The sequence below is a fragment of the Ascaphus truei genome, chromosome 11, assembly GCF_040206685.1.
Source record: "Ascaphus truei isolate aAscTru1 chromosome 11, aAscTru1.hap1, whole genome shotgun sequence".
Taxonomy (NCBI): domain Eukaryota; kingdom Metazoa; phylum Chordata; class Amphibia; order Anura; family Ascaphidae; genus Ascaphus; species Ascaphus truei.
The window spans coordinates 28538562-28553083 of record NC_134493.1 but is presented as its reverse complement, the minus strand read 5'-3'; the positions used below and the strand labels follow the sequence as shown (position 1 = coordinate 28553083).

Below are 14522 nucleotides of genomic sequence, written 5' to 3'. Positions count from 1 at the left end.
TGCAGGAGAACTGAGCAGGAGCAGAGCGGCATAGGGGAACGGCTTCGGAGGTTCACACTGTAACCGGAAGTCAGACACCGGTCAACTTCCGGTGTTACAGTGTGCACCTCCCAAGCCATTCCCCTATGCCGCTCTGCTCCTGCTCAGCTCTACTGCTATTATGATCTCTTAGCCGCCGCCTCCACCACCGCACGCCCGCTGTCTTCTTATCTTCATTCACCTGCAGACTGGTGACTTGTCCTGCCGCCGCCACCGCACTCCCGCCCGCTGCCATCTTCAACCATCTGCAGACGTGGGACCTCTCCTGCCGCCACCGCACACTTCGTCCTCCACTGACATGGTACCTCTCCTGAAACATGTTAAGTGAAAAGAAGGGGTTAGTACTGTAGACACTTTTTTTTAATACATCGATTCTAAGACGCACCCCGATTTCAGACATGTGAAAATCGAAAAAAAGGTGCGTCTTATAATTGAGGAAATAGGGTCTATGTCTTTTCAACCTCATCTACTATGTAACTGTAATGTGCGTAGTATAACTATAAAATGGGTCCCTTTTTAAGCGACAATCCCTGTGCCTTTTAAAACAATATATATATCATATTTATATATATATAATCATTAACCCTGGATTTGAAGCAGAAGGTCTCCGGAGCTGAACTCCAATAATTTCAGCTCCAGGGGCCCCCTGCTTCCGGAGACACTTACCTCTATAGGAGGTGCCGGTAGCCGCACTGCTCAGCTACCACTGTTCATATTTTGGTGGCATTTCAAAGCTCCCGCGCCCTGCGGGCCAATAGGAAGCGGTGACATCATCCGGTTCGACTTCCTATAGGGTTGTGTGACGTGGGAGCTTTAAACTCTAAAGCCCTGGTAGCTGAGCAGAGCGACTACCGGCACCTACTCCGATTTTGCTCCTTTTAATAACCATATTCACGGAGAAGTGAATACACTCTTATTACCATAAAAGTGGTCTTGGTTGAGCGTGCCTCATGATTTCGTCCCCTTTTCCCGTTAGGCATAGCGAAACACTTCCGTTACGGCAGTCAAGAAGACGCACATGAGTTCCTACGTTACACGGTTGATGCAATGCAAAAATCTTGCCTCAACAATTGCAATAAGTAAGTATGACATCCTTAGTAAAATTCTGCTTGATGCAGCTCATTCGTTAGCCCATTTATATATATATATATATATATATATATTTAATGTATTTTAAAGGTGCAGTTCCACTTAAAATTAGATTAATTACAGTGATGGGTGCGTAAAATAACCCCTCAATTTTTTTTTAAACCTCGTTTGAAAGTTTTTAAAGTGGGAAGCCTCCTGTTTCCTCCCACCCAGTGATACCATAATCAGATTTCTGGATATCATATCCGAAACCAACTAGGAGATGGGGTTTTACTTCACATGTAGTAAGGCAAAGAAAAGACATTGGATAAATCTTCATTTACAATGTTTCCAACACTGAAAAAATAACTCACAATGACTTTTCTCTTTAACTGTGTTTTTATTTCCTAGAGTCAGACAGTTGTCATTTGCAAATGGATTGTAGCTCTGTCCTGCAGTGTATATGGGTTGTTCTTGCATGTGTCCTAATTCTCATATCGTTCACTTTAATGCAAGTGTGCTTTCTTTAATACGTGTTGTATGTTCTCATGCATGCATTTTACTTTCAAATATGTGGAGAACTTGGCTATAAACACACTTGGCTATGTAAGATTTGAGAGAGGTCACTAATAAGCGTTACTCTAGATTATTTCCGAGTTTTGTGTCGCTGTGTGTTTCCGATGTAAATTACACTGCTGCTCTGATCTGTTTCTTTTCTAATTGACACGCACAAGTATGCATCAAAGCATCTTTGTACCCGTGTGCATACTAACCTATATGCACGGCACTGGTTTCAGGTTGGACAGATACACGCAAGCGACCACTCTCGTTCATCAAGTATTTGGCGGCTACCTGCGCTCTCGAGGTAAGTTTTCCTGTTACATTGCCTTTATAAACCACCCCCCTGCCGCAAGAAAGGGGTTTCGCTTGGTTGCATTTAAAATTGGAATCAGAGCTCTTTTGTTTTAACATTACCTCCAAAATCCGATGTGTTTTTGTTTCATAAATCAGTTGTGTAGTATTAGATCAACCGTATTGCAGTTTTTTATTTTATTCATTTTTTCATTTTATGCTTGCTTTAATGTATTAAGCTTCCTTGGGTTGCTATAGCAACTATTTAGACAGGCACAGCACTTCCTGTTTTAAAATAGGCGGCCATATAGTGAACCCGGGGAAGCAGAATGCTTGCTGCTCAATCACTGGAGAACGGATCAATCGGCAGCTTAGATAATTACATTTCCTTAAAGACCGGGAACTGCTGCATTTATTAAATAAAATAATGTTGAAAAAAAGCCAAGAAGTAACGCCCCGTTAATGGTAAAGCAATGCAATCGTGTCTGGCCGCTATTATTCCCCTGCAATGGTTTTATTTAATGAGTCAAAGATTTTAATTTGGGGGGCTGGGGGGGGAGGTGACCGGGTATTTTATATTAAAATAAACAGAAATGGTTGTTTTTAAATCTCAGTATCTGATTGTTTGTTTTTTATTGCAGTCAAGTGTCTGAACTGTAATGGCGTTTCTGACACCTTCGATCCATGTCTTGATATCACTCTTGAGATTAAGGTAAAGCACTTCTGGATTAATGGGCAGAAATCTATATACTTAGGTGAAAAGTAGCGGACAAACTGTACATTTTCCCGGGGTGTATAGCTTATGTCACATGCGCTAAACTTTTTTACCCAGCTCATGGTAAAGAAAACCACTAGGCATGGTAACATTTTCCTACGTATGTGCAAGGCTGCACTAGAACCTAGGGCGGGTGTCTGGGGAACCAGAATGACCCATCATGAGGGTGCATGCAAAATGTAGCTCCCAACCTCCGCTCTAGGGGCCTTTATCTAAGTTGTCAGAAGCGGCCGTTGTAACTGTTTGCGACGACAACTCTCCATTGAGGTTAATGGCAATTTTTTTTTTAATCGAAAATAGCCTAAATGACTCCGTTTGGACTAGAAATAATTAGTCTTTTATCTTCCTGCAACTCTGGTTCCTCTCTATGTGACCCGCTTCTATTTCTATTAATCACGTGGCTAGCAGTTAAACAAGGGATGCTTTATAATTGACCAACACAATAGTTCAACATATAGACATGCACAGCAAGCCTCAAGTCCTCGCAAGTGTCTTCAGAGGAACACTATAAAAAATAAGAGATTTGTAGGGTCCCAAAACAAATTTAAGCCATTTCAATGAAGAACCATAATATTTACCATGTGAGGGTCTCGCATCCTGCAAAATAAAGGTTTGGGATCTTACTGCACTCCTTTTAGATAATTGTAGTGGGCGACCTTTTTTCTTTGTAAGGTGCGGGCAGTTGAAGAGTGGCTGCCACGTAGTTAAACTTGGAGCTGGATATCTTCTTGCCGCACTGTTCTAATAGTCTTACACCAGACATTATAGCATAATAAAGTGGTTTCTTTGCAGGTTGCAAACGCACTCCTGCAAAATAATGATACTTCTCCAAGATCAATACGACTACTAGAACCTTATACTAAACCAAAGAAGCCCGGTTTTGGTGCAGGGGTTAAACTTGTCATTACATTTCTTTAGGCCGCGCATAATGTGAACAAAGCTCTGGAACAATTTGTGAAGGCGGAACAGCTGGATGGAGAAAATGCTTATAAATGTAGCAAGTAAGATTTTATGACACCTTTTCTAAAAGTTTGTTTGCACTTTGGGAACAATTAACTTATGCCAGAATACATTAGTGATCTTGAACTCAAGCGATTATTGAATCCCAGTCCTATTCATTCCACGCAAGACCATTATTTTGTTCTATGTTTAATGAACGAACAATAAAGATATGAGAACTAGCAGAGGTTAATAAGTAGCTTATATATGTTCCGGTCGAACCCCGCCGATCACGGGAGAATAGGAGCAGCAGAGAGATAATCGTTTATCTTGGAAACCAAGGGAACTCATTTGGGACCGCGTGCACTTTGCTCTTTATTATGTTAATATAATTGGAGCAGTGAATGCTTTTATCTAATCTGTGACTTGGACAACATGTTACTTTATTTTCATTGAACGTTTTCCGTTTTTATACAAATCAGTCAACTGGAAATTACCAGATTTAAAGCACCATTGTCATAAAAAAAAAAAGAAGGGGGGAAGGAAGGGGTCCCCGGATCTGGACCTTGTTAATTTCAGCTCTGGGGACCCCCTGCTCCCTGAGATACTTTTGAATGTGTTATCTCACTTCTGTTCAAAGGTCCTGTTACACTGTAGAGGTACAGCCACTTTAAGAATACCTTTATTTAAAAAGTACATTTTTGCTGCTTACAGAAGGTTTAGTGTGTTTTTTTTATTTTTTTATTAAAGTTTTCAGGAAAAGACAACATAAGAGATGGGGGAAGGGGGGTACAGAAAAGAGAGCTGGGGGGCATCAATACACAGTAAGTACACCATGGGTATAATTTGGGGGGTGTATGATGGTAGTGTTAGGCTAAAGGGCCAGGGGCTGGGATATTCTTGGGCTACAACCTACGGCATCTCTCAATATAGGTCCTATTCATAGTAAGTGGAAGGGTTGGTCCCTACTTGCTCATAGCAGCAGGATCGGCCTTACCTTTTGGCGGGTCCCAAGGCGGCATCCTGGTAGCGGGGCCCCTCCTCCTGCTGCATCACCATGATGTCATGACGGGATGTGATGTCGTCATGACAACACAATGCTGTATAAGGAAGCCCTGCGTGTGCACGCACACACTCTTTCACCCCCCCCCCCCCCTTACCTTGGAGTGAGCAATAGTGCACAGGTTCGGGCTCCTACCCAGCACCGGGCCCAAGGCAACACCTTTCTCGCCTTGCCCTGCACTAGGAGGGTTGTGTTTGGAATTAAGGCCAGATACACACACAAAGTCTAACCAAGGCCGGCTCTGGAATTTATGTGTCGTTAAGCTAACTGGGCGTTTTCTTAATTTCACATATAAACCAAAAGCTTCTGGCCGATATTAGATAGAGAGGGGGTTTGCCTCTGTTTCCAGAGGGCCGCCATCTCTCACCTTGTGGCCGTGGCAATGTGTTGATGTCATCTCCACAGCCCTCCAGACACAATGAGGAGTAGCCTGGGCAGAACTTTGATATTGGTAGAGGGGATGTATACCAGCGTAGCCTGATTTTGTATGAATTGTCTTTAATGAAGGTACAAATGGAGCTAGTGGCAACTGATTCGAATATATCAACATAGTCGTCTCCATCGAGCACCTCATTTAGGTATTCCTCCCATTGCCTCGTATACCTCAATTTACCCTGGGGGTCTGGGAGTGAGAAATAGTTTTAAAGTTGTGATGTTAATTTCCGTTGGTTTTCTGCTTCTAAGCAGAGCTTCTCAAATTCTGCCATGGAGGCCCTAGGATTGATTTTATTTTTATATAGAATGCCCCAAGCTGGAAGAAATGAAATGGCTCGCTTGTAGGCAAGCCTTTTTCTTTGGTGAAATGGTAAGATTTTCTGATCTTGAGGTCTGTGCTTAGGTCATTTATTCTGGAGATGTTAGCTCTGTTCTAGTGTATGAAAGCAAATCTTGATTGGCCGGGTATAAACTCGGGATTCCCTCGTAGTGGGTCCATCAGTGATCCTTTAGGTGTTAGTTTAAAATGATCGGAGAAGCTTAAATTTAAATATAGAGAGTGAGAGTTGGTTGGTGAAGCTTTTTGGGTAGCAGATCTCTTGGGCTGGTAGCCACAGGAACATATCTATCTCGGTTGGGTGGATCAATGATGCCTCGAGGGCCATCCATCTCCTCAGCTCGTGGTTTGCATGCCATCACACTGGTGGGCTCGTCTGGGCTGCCTTATAATGTGACGTCAGGCAAGAAAGGGCCAGATCTCTCCCTCTAGAGGGGTATGTGAGGGCACTTGTGCTAGTCCTGGGCCTTTTGCTATTCCAGATACATTTTGTTATTATAGGGTGAGAATATCTTTAGATTATATGGAAATAGGAAGAGTCTGAAACAGATAAGTCAGGCCGGGCAGTAGATTCATTTTTACTGATTTGATTCTTCCAATCCAGGAAATATTAAAGTCCAACCAGACCTGTAAGTTTACCTGTAGCATTTTCAATTATCTGGGATGATTCGCTTGGTATAGAGGATTGTGGTGGTTAGTGAGGTATATCCCTACGTATTTGATAGCTTTGGACTGCCACCGAAAATCGAAGGTGGGTTCCAACAGTGTAAGCACCTCCTTCAACTTAATATTGAGCACCTCAGATTTTATCATTCAATTTGAAACCTGATTGTTATATTCTGAAAGTTCGCAAAATCGGTTGGGAAGGGAGGTGAGGGATCTGGAGAGGGGAAAGTATGACATCATTGGCAAACAAAGCCACTTTGAACTCTTGGGCCCCTGCCCGAATCCCCTTTATATTAACATTGCTCCGTATGTGGCTGCCAGGGGTTCCATACAGAGGGCAAAACAGGAGTGTGGAGCGGGCAACCCTGACGAGTGCCACTTTTGATTGGCAACGGGTCAGCGGGAAAACCCTGGCTGATCACTCTAGCTGAGGGGGGACTATTAAGGAATGGACTGCCTTCAGAAACGTGCCATCAAAGCCGAATGCCTTCAGATTTTCATGCCTATAAAACCAGTCAATTCGGTCAAATGCCTCCTCTGCATCGAGGCAGAGCAGCATAGAGGGGCTGTCATATTTCTGTGCCAGTGCTATTAGGTTGATTATTCTCCTGACGTTATTGGCGGCTTGTCTGCCCGGTACAAAGCCAACTTGGTTGGTGTGGATTAAGTAGGGGAGACCTGTATTTGTTCTATTCGCCAGGACCATGGAGAATATTTTAAAGTCTGAATTGATCAGTGAGATTGGGCGATTCCTTCCATAACAGGTTGGTTCCTTACCCTCCTTATGGATAAGAGCTGTTGAAGCTTGGAGGGAAAGAATTGTACTGAAAGATCAAATTAAACAATTTCAGTAAGTAAGGGGATAGGGCTCGGGAGAAGTTTTTGTAATAAATATTAGAAAAGCCGCCTGGGCTTTTGAGTTTTTCAGATTTTTAATAACGAATTGTAGTTCTTCAGATTCATGGCAGTCCTGTCAGCTGGGATTAATTTGGCTAAGTTAACTGAATCTAGATACGCCGAAATCAGGTTTTTTCGCACTGGTCGTTATGTTGGACTTTTTTCCTCATCCTATAATGCGGAGTAGAATTCTCTGGAATTCTGAAACTCTGGATATTGGGTTGGAAGGAAGTGCTCCTGTTCCTGTGTGAATAGAAAGCACATTGTACGAAGTTTGTTTCTCAGTCTGGCTGCCAAAAGGGAGGCTGCTTTGTTAGTTTTTCTTAGAACTGTCTTTGTCCACCTCAACGGCCTCTCGGCCATTGATAAAAGTAGCAGATTCAGGTCTGATGTTGACCCTTAGGCCGCGGCCAGGATCAGCTCGCGACCGTGCGCGTGGCGTCACGCTTGCCTTTAGCTGCAGCGATTTGTGGCCTGGGTATACGTGACAGGGAGGCGTGTCGGGGGGGGGGGGGCAGGGTGCGTGCTGGAGGCGTGCCCGTGAGGCCCCGGAGCTGGTTCTCTTTCATTGGACGAACCGCTCCCGTGACCCGGCCGTCACGCGCAGAATCAAATTTATTTGATTCTTTGCATGCTGCGTGCTCCATCGCGCAGGCGCAAGCACGCACGGTCTATGGCTGCGATCATTGCCTGAAGGCATGTTGATCGCGCCGGTCGCGCTCATCCTGGCTGCGGCCTCTGTTTCATCTGGGTGGTCTCGGAGAGGTCCCTGTTTGTGCTGTCGGGATAAGGTATCGATTTTAGTCTGTGTTGGGTCTATTTATGATTATTTTTTTCCTCACCTGTTTTCTTTGCACTGCTATGCTAATCGGGTTTCCCCTGATTGTTCGTACTTTGGGAAGCACACAAGGCCACAGAGATGATGCACTCCTCACATTGCTTTGGGAATAAGCCATCAATTCTTGTTCGACCTCCTGGACGACGTTAGGAATTTTTAGCAGGGGTTCATTTAAGTTTCCAGTGGGACTAAGGAGATCTAATTGTCAGGGGAGAACAGTACTTTTAACACCTTTTGTACCTTCCGGGATCAACTCACTAGGCAGGACAAGATTATTGAATAAATTGCGTTTAGTCGGGCAAGCCCACAGACATGCATAAATTGCACAAAATACAGTAAATACCTATCAACTGGGGGTCTGGGGTGAGTCACTAGCCTCAACTAGGTGCAGGAAGGCTTACCCTGTCTGCTGCACGTCCAGAAACACCCCGGTACGCTTTTCGGGAGAACCGCACTGCTCTCCTTGCTACGTTCTATTCTCAGAACTTGGCTGCGAAATACGGGACTTAGCCTCAGCTCGGCCAGGCTTTTCTCCGGCTAAAACGAAGCCGGTTGCTCTGCTATTCGCAGCAGAGCACTTTCAAAAAGCCCGCCATCACTTCACCGGCTCAAGCCCAAGGACGCTCTGGTTCTCTGGTCGGCCGCTGGGCTATCTTTAACATGGAACACAGACTAGCGACCAAGCAGAGAGGGGGTTTGTCCCCAGCTGCCAATCACGAGCCGGGGGCTCGTCTGGCCTTAATCAAGGGAGGGGGCGTACGTAAGTTCAGGATGCCGGCAAAGCTGGAAATATGAACTGGCCAATGGAAATCGCGCCTACAAGCTCCGTCTCGGCAACGGCTTCCCATGGCCAGCCCATTGCCGCCTGCTGGACATGTGCCACAGTGTCTAGCTGGTACAAAGGGTCTCACCCGCGGAGAGCTCATCCATAGACATGTTCCTCCGCCTTACCCTGCCTGCCAGATGTCCTGACACTTTGCCCATCCGTTCCTTTGATCTGCTATTGCCATGCAGACCCCTTGGCTAATTACATTACCGGGGTCTGTCTGTATAGCAATGGATATCCATCTTTTAACATTGGGAACTGGGAGTCTAGAACATGGTCCCTAGAACTTGGACCCTAAAACGTGGAAAACAGGCTCCTGCACTGTGTTTTAAAACCCAAATGCAGAACTTGCTGGCGGAGCAAAGATTTCGCATAGAGTTACAATAGACTTCCATACACACAGCGTCTTTATGTACAGATGCGTACATGCAAATCATACACTATTTGCGGGTAAAATATCAGTACTCCCAGTATAACCGATCAGCAACCCCTTACACTGTTTTTAACCCTATTTGCCCCCAACCTCCACCCATAACCCTCTGCTCCCACAGTCCCGGTCCTGCAGCTATTGTCTAACAGGGACCCTAACCACACACGGCATCCCTAGCTTATAACCCTACAGGGGACATTTCAATGGGAACATAGGTACAAGGAAACAATTACTGGACCCAAGAGCTAACACTCACAGGTCTAAACACACGTTTTTTAGGGGCAGCCCACCACGCAACCTTTATTATGAAAGCCGGATACCCCTGCCGTCACACTAATATCTAGGTTAACCAGTAGTGTTTCCACTCTGGCATGGTCCGACCATTTTACACTATGGATATATGACCCCGGAATTTGGGGAATCAGGCTAGCGCTCATGAAGATGTAATCTAGTCAAGAATGTGTGGTATGGGAGTTTAGTTCTTGCCAGGTGTCTAATTGCAGGGCCCTCAGGCCTACCTTTTATGGCTCTCTTGTCAGCTCGTCTGTGGCTAGGGGGTAGAGGAGGGTGTGTTTTTCTTTGACCTGTCCAGAGATGCGTTGAGCGAGGTTGAAGTTATCTCCTAAAATGATCTTACCTTGTGCAACGCTCCCAAGGATACTAAAAAAAATGAATCTCAGAATTTAGAGCTTCTCTCATTTGGGGGGTAGAGGTTTGCTATAGCGATTTCCTTACCAAACAGGGTTCCTACCACTATACTGAAGCGTCCATCTCCGTCCTTGTGAGTTTGGGAGTGTAAGGCATGTGCCTATTTATCAGGATTGTCACTGCCCTTTTTTCTATTGCGACGAAGATGGGACAAAGTTTGGGAAGTTTTTGTCAAAATATTTGGGGGAGAAGGAGTGCTTAACATGGGTTTCATGGATTAGAAGAATATCTCCGCCCAATTTCTTAGGCCGTGTCCATACTCCGCACGGACAAAAGGCTGTACCTCTATGAGGCAGGCCAGAGAGCGCACGATTTCCGAGCAGACAAAACATTTTGTGTTTGTCCCGCGACAACCGGGCCACGTAGTGGTTCAGCCAATGAGGGCGAACCGTTCACGTGACGTCACTGCTTCACTTCCCCGTCGCTGTGGATCACAGGCCACAGATCATTCGGCTCTGTCGTGGGCGCCTACTATATCCACGGCCTTATAGTCTGAGAGGGCTATTCATTTCTTGCAAGGGCCATTCAAACCCGTAACAATATGGAAGATCATCATAAGTGCAGGGCCGCGGGGGAATCTTGTGTGCTCTGGCAGTTCAGGGGCTGTTAGAGGTCTCTGGCAACGTAGGAATGGTATTATTAAAGTAGAGGGGTGGGGGGGGGGGGGAGTTATTACTGGGAGTATGAACAGTTGCACCCGTGGAGGACAGAAAACAACCCGGCAACCTCTGCCCGGGATCAAACTAATATATACAAATACACACATCTTCTGATAACTAATGCGGGGGGCCTTCGGGTCACGTGCTAAAGGCCGTCGGGGGCCTCCCATTGTTATTACGTGATTGACCAGATATCAATAACTGTACAGTATTCGGAAACGGGTAATGCAAAACCTAACTGCAATTTTACAGTTTATTGTTTTAAATTGTATATTGCCTAAGTAGTAAATTGCAGGCTCCGATCCAGGGTGTTTGGGGTCCTGGTTGAGCCTCATAAGCCTGGCTGTGAACCCGTATGGGGACTAAAATGTATTTATTTTTTCTTTCCCCCCCCGCCCCCCCAAGGGGCCCTAGTGATTTCTTTGCGTTTACCATAAGTTGGACTTCATGTTTATGGAAGGTCCACCGTCTGGTAGATAGGGCAAGATATATGAGAGGGGGTTGTGGTGAGGAGAACAGTGATTAAGTAGGTTTACTTGTTAGGGGTATATAAATGATAACTCCGGTATGAGCAGTGACGCAGGTCTGCCACCGCACTCCAGGGGGGTAGCCTACAATCAATTTCCCCTTTTAAAATAAATAGAAGTCCATGGGCTGAGGGGGGGTGCGGGGAGAGCGAAATGGAATTAATTTCTAAAGCTCTACAGGCCGCGCCTCGTGGCTTGGTCTGTCTTCCAGTTCTCGGCCCATTCACATGAAAAGTGGCTTCCATACCGGCTCAAGCCCTTCAGGGTCCCAAGCTTGAATGCGAGTGCCTGCACTAGTTAAGTGACATGATCGATTGGATAGGGAGGGTACGTGGAATTAAACGGGTTAACAGCCAAGTGCGGACTGGAATGTGAGTGTCTGTCCCATCTATGCTGTGATCATGTCCGTGGAATATTGGGGTCATGGGGGCTTCGCCTCGGGACCAAGTTACAGGGCTAGAGTCTTACTGTACTACGGGTTGTGGGCCTCAGTCGTGATCTGTATCCTAGGTCGGATGTGCTTTTTCTGGTTCTGTGATGGGGGCCTTCAACCCCGTAAAGGGAGGGTCCTGTTTCCCAGGGCTTCCTCTCTGCCTTGGAGTGGACCATGCCATTTGCATGTGTTCTTTGGGTTTTGGCTGGGGCGAGTGCCAGTCTCTTCAGGAAATCGTTCCATCCTCTGGCTCGCTCACAAAGTTTGCGGTTCAATCTCGTATGACCAGCAGCTTGTGGAGGAAGGCCCACCTGTAATTTAGTGCGCCTTTTTAATATACTTTTACTATTACGTTGGTCCCCGTAAAGGTATCACAACCTACAAATATTTCTGTACATGCACTGGGAAAGTAAATCATTGTAATTGATATTTGTATTCTTGTTAAATTGCTCACACTTTGTTTTTATAGGTGCAAAAAAATGGTGACTGCTTCCAAAAGGTTTACAATACATCGATCCTCTAATGTGCTGACTTTGTCCCTGAAAAGATTTGCAAGTTTCAGTGGCGGAAAGCTTACTAAGGTGAGCACGAAAGAGATTGATCAGTGTCACCTACATCTACACCTCTCCAGTGAATCAATGTTATCTGTAGCGCATCATTGTAGTACATCAATGCATTGCTAGCGTCTTAACCCCTGCCCAGCTTTGCAATGCGTGGCAGGTACGGGGGTTACGCATTAAGCAACTTTCATTGGATGGAAGTTGGCTAATGGGTGGTTTCGTCCTGAAACAAACATTAAATGCTTCAGAAGGACGGATGTTCGTGTTTTCTAGGATTTGTTTTGCATGTGAAAAGGTAAATCTTAGACTATCACATGGGATACTTCTGAATTGCCCTAGATATTGGATCTCAACCTGATGAATCTTATTTTGTTTTTCCTCTAGGAAGTAAAGTACCCAGAATACCTGGATATTCGCCCATACACCTCTCAGCCCAATGGAGAACCGATCATTTACCTTCTATATGCGGTCCTTGTTCATACTGGTTTTAGTTGCCATGGTGGGCATTACTACTGCTATATAAGGGTAAGGTATATTTCATGGTTTTAGTAGGCAAAGGAATGGAATAAAAGAGACTGTGCATACTAGTGGAGATTATATAAACCCTGTTGAGTTAGATACTTAAAGGTCCTATTTGCCCTGCTTTGCACTGTACTTGCACAGAGTAATATCTTGCTCTATAGAGATAAACTACCATATCCGTTTTAAGGTAAGTATTGTCTAACTGGTGATTTCAGCCCATCCTAGTAATAGGATGGGCTGAAAGTCATTGCTGATAACTAGAGATCTGCGAAGTGTTTAGGAAACTAGACTTTCAATGTACACAACTGTGAACATGAGGGCATTGGCCATAAGGAAAATGCGCAGATTGCCAGTTTTATTCTTGCCGCCTTCATGTAAATGCCAGATCTGTTTCAGGTTAGACTGCCGCATTGTTTGTAGCCAGTGTATTACATTTGTTAAACGTTATTGTACAGGAGTGAAGTTTCCAGGACCAGATGGCCCGTCTAATGCGTACTATAAAAAATGTGTAGATACCCTTACCCCTCATCTTCTCGTGCTTTTCAATAAGTTCTTGAAGGGTGAACAGATCCCCGAGCATATGGCATCGACCAACTTAGTACTATTTCTAAAGAAAGATAAAGATCCAACTAACTGCGACAGTTACTGTCCGATTTCTCTCAAGCCACCTGACTTAATGAATATATGTAACTCCTGGTCCACCATGACCAGGTGGTGTTGTCCTCTCCGGGCATGCCCGTATAATGTTCAGAGAATCATAGACCTGACCCACAAAGCTCTTACCTCAAAGATTTCCTCTCTGCAGCTCGCCCTCGATGCCGAAAAAGGCTTTTGACAGGAGGCTTGACTGAAACTAACTTGTTCTCCGTTATGAAACACATGGGGTTCTCCGGGGTGCTTCTTCAGGGGGTCCAAGGGTTTTACAAATCCCCGACAGCCAGCGTGAGCGGGTCTGGGGTCCTATTGGAACAGATGCAGATAGCAAACGGTACGAGGCAGGGATGCTCCCTCTCTCCCGTACTATTTGCCCTTTCCATTGAACCATTGGCGACACTAGAGCAAACCTCAATATTTCGGACATTCCAGTGGTGAGTAAAGAATATAAAAATGTAGCTTTGTGCAGCTGACGTCCTATTGAGTCTCTCTAAACCATGGATTTCACTCACAAATGTATTCCAAACATTGGATCACTTTGGTGCAATTTCGGGATTCAAAATAAATCAGACAATCACTCTCATTGAACATCAATCTTCCAGCGGAGCTCATAAAACTCCTGGCAAGGAAACTTCCTTCCCTAACTAGCGATTAATTTCTCAAATTCATTTGATTCCCTCTACAAATTTTAGTTACCCAAAAATTATTATGGGCCTTAAGAAAGAATTAAAATATTTAACTAATACGGCATATCATGGGTCTGAAGAATCGTCTCCGCCAAGATGAACCTCTTCACCCAGACTACTGTATCTGTTCCGTGCGCTCCATATTCCCATCAAGGTTGGGGATATTAAGGAACTGCAATTCTGCATCTCTTGCTTTGTATGTGGAGGCAAACGCCTGAGGGTCAAGAGCGTTATACTCCAGAGACCCTCCAGGGTGGGAGGTCTAGCCATCCGCAATCTTCTCTCGTACTTCCAGGCAGCAAGGCTGGGGCAAACTATATGCTCTGGAACTCGAGGGATGATACCAGGGGATGGGTTGACATATGACTGTGACACATACGGTATATTTTCCCAAGCCAAAGTGGACTCTTCTCTGGCTTCCTCATGCCAATAGGCTGGAAATTTCTTGGGAATTTCCAACTATGAAAGCTACACTATCCCTATGGGACAGACTTGCATTTAAAGTACAAATTCACCTCTGAAATCTCCGGTATGATTCCTCCTCTTGGGGAAACCTGAAATTTGCCCCGGGACTCTTGCTGCGTGGATTAGGGTGGGGATCACCAGGG

General features: G+C 45.1%; 1 protein-coding gene across 5 annotated transcripts in view; it reads left to right on the top strand.

Annotated features, from left to right (window-relative positions):
* The window catches only part of USP42 (ubiquitin specific peptidase 42), a 43684-nt gene that overhangs the window by 9353 nt on the left and 19809 nt on the right, over positions 1-14522 (top strand). For all 5 annotated transcript variants that reach the window (XM_075565434.1, XM_075565436.1, XM_075565437.1 and 2 more), the window contains 6 exons: positions 1016-1118; positions 1905-1972; positions 2601-2671; positions 3653-3735; positions 11962-12073; positions 12437-12577. In XM_075565434.1, the coding sequence (XP_075421549.1) occupies positions 1016-1118; positions 1905-1972; positions 2601-2671; positions 3653-3735; positions 11962-12073; positions 12437-12577 (578 nt within the window). The remainder of the gene's footprint in view (positions 1-1015; positions 1119-1904; positions 1973-2600; positions 2672-3652; positions 3736-11961; positions 12074-12436; positions 12578-14522) is intronic.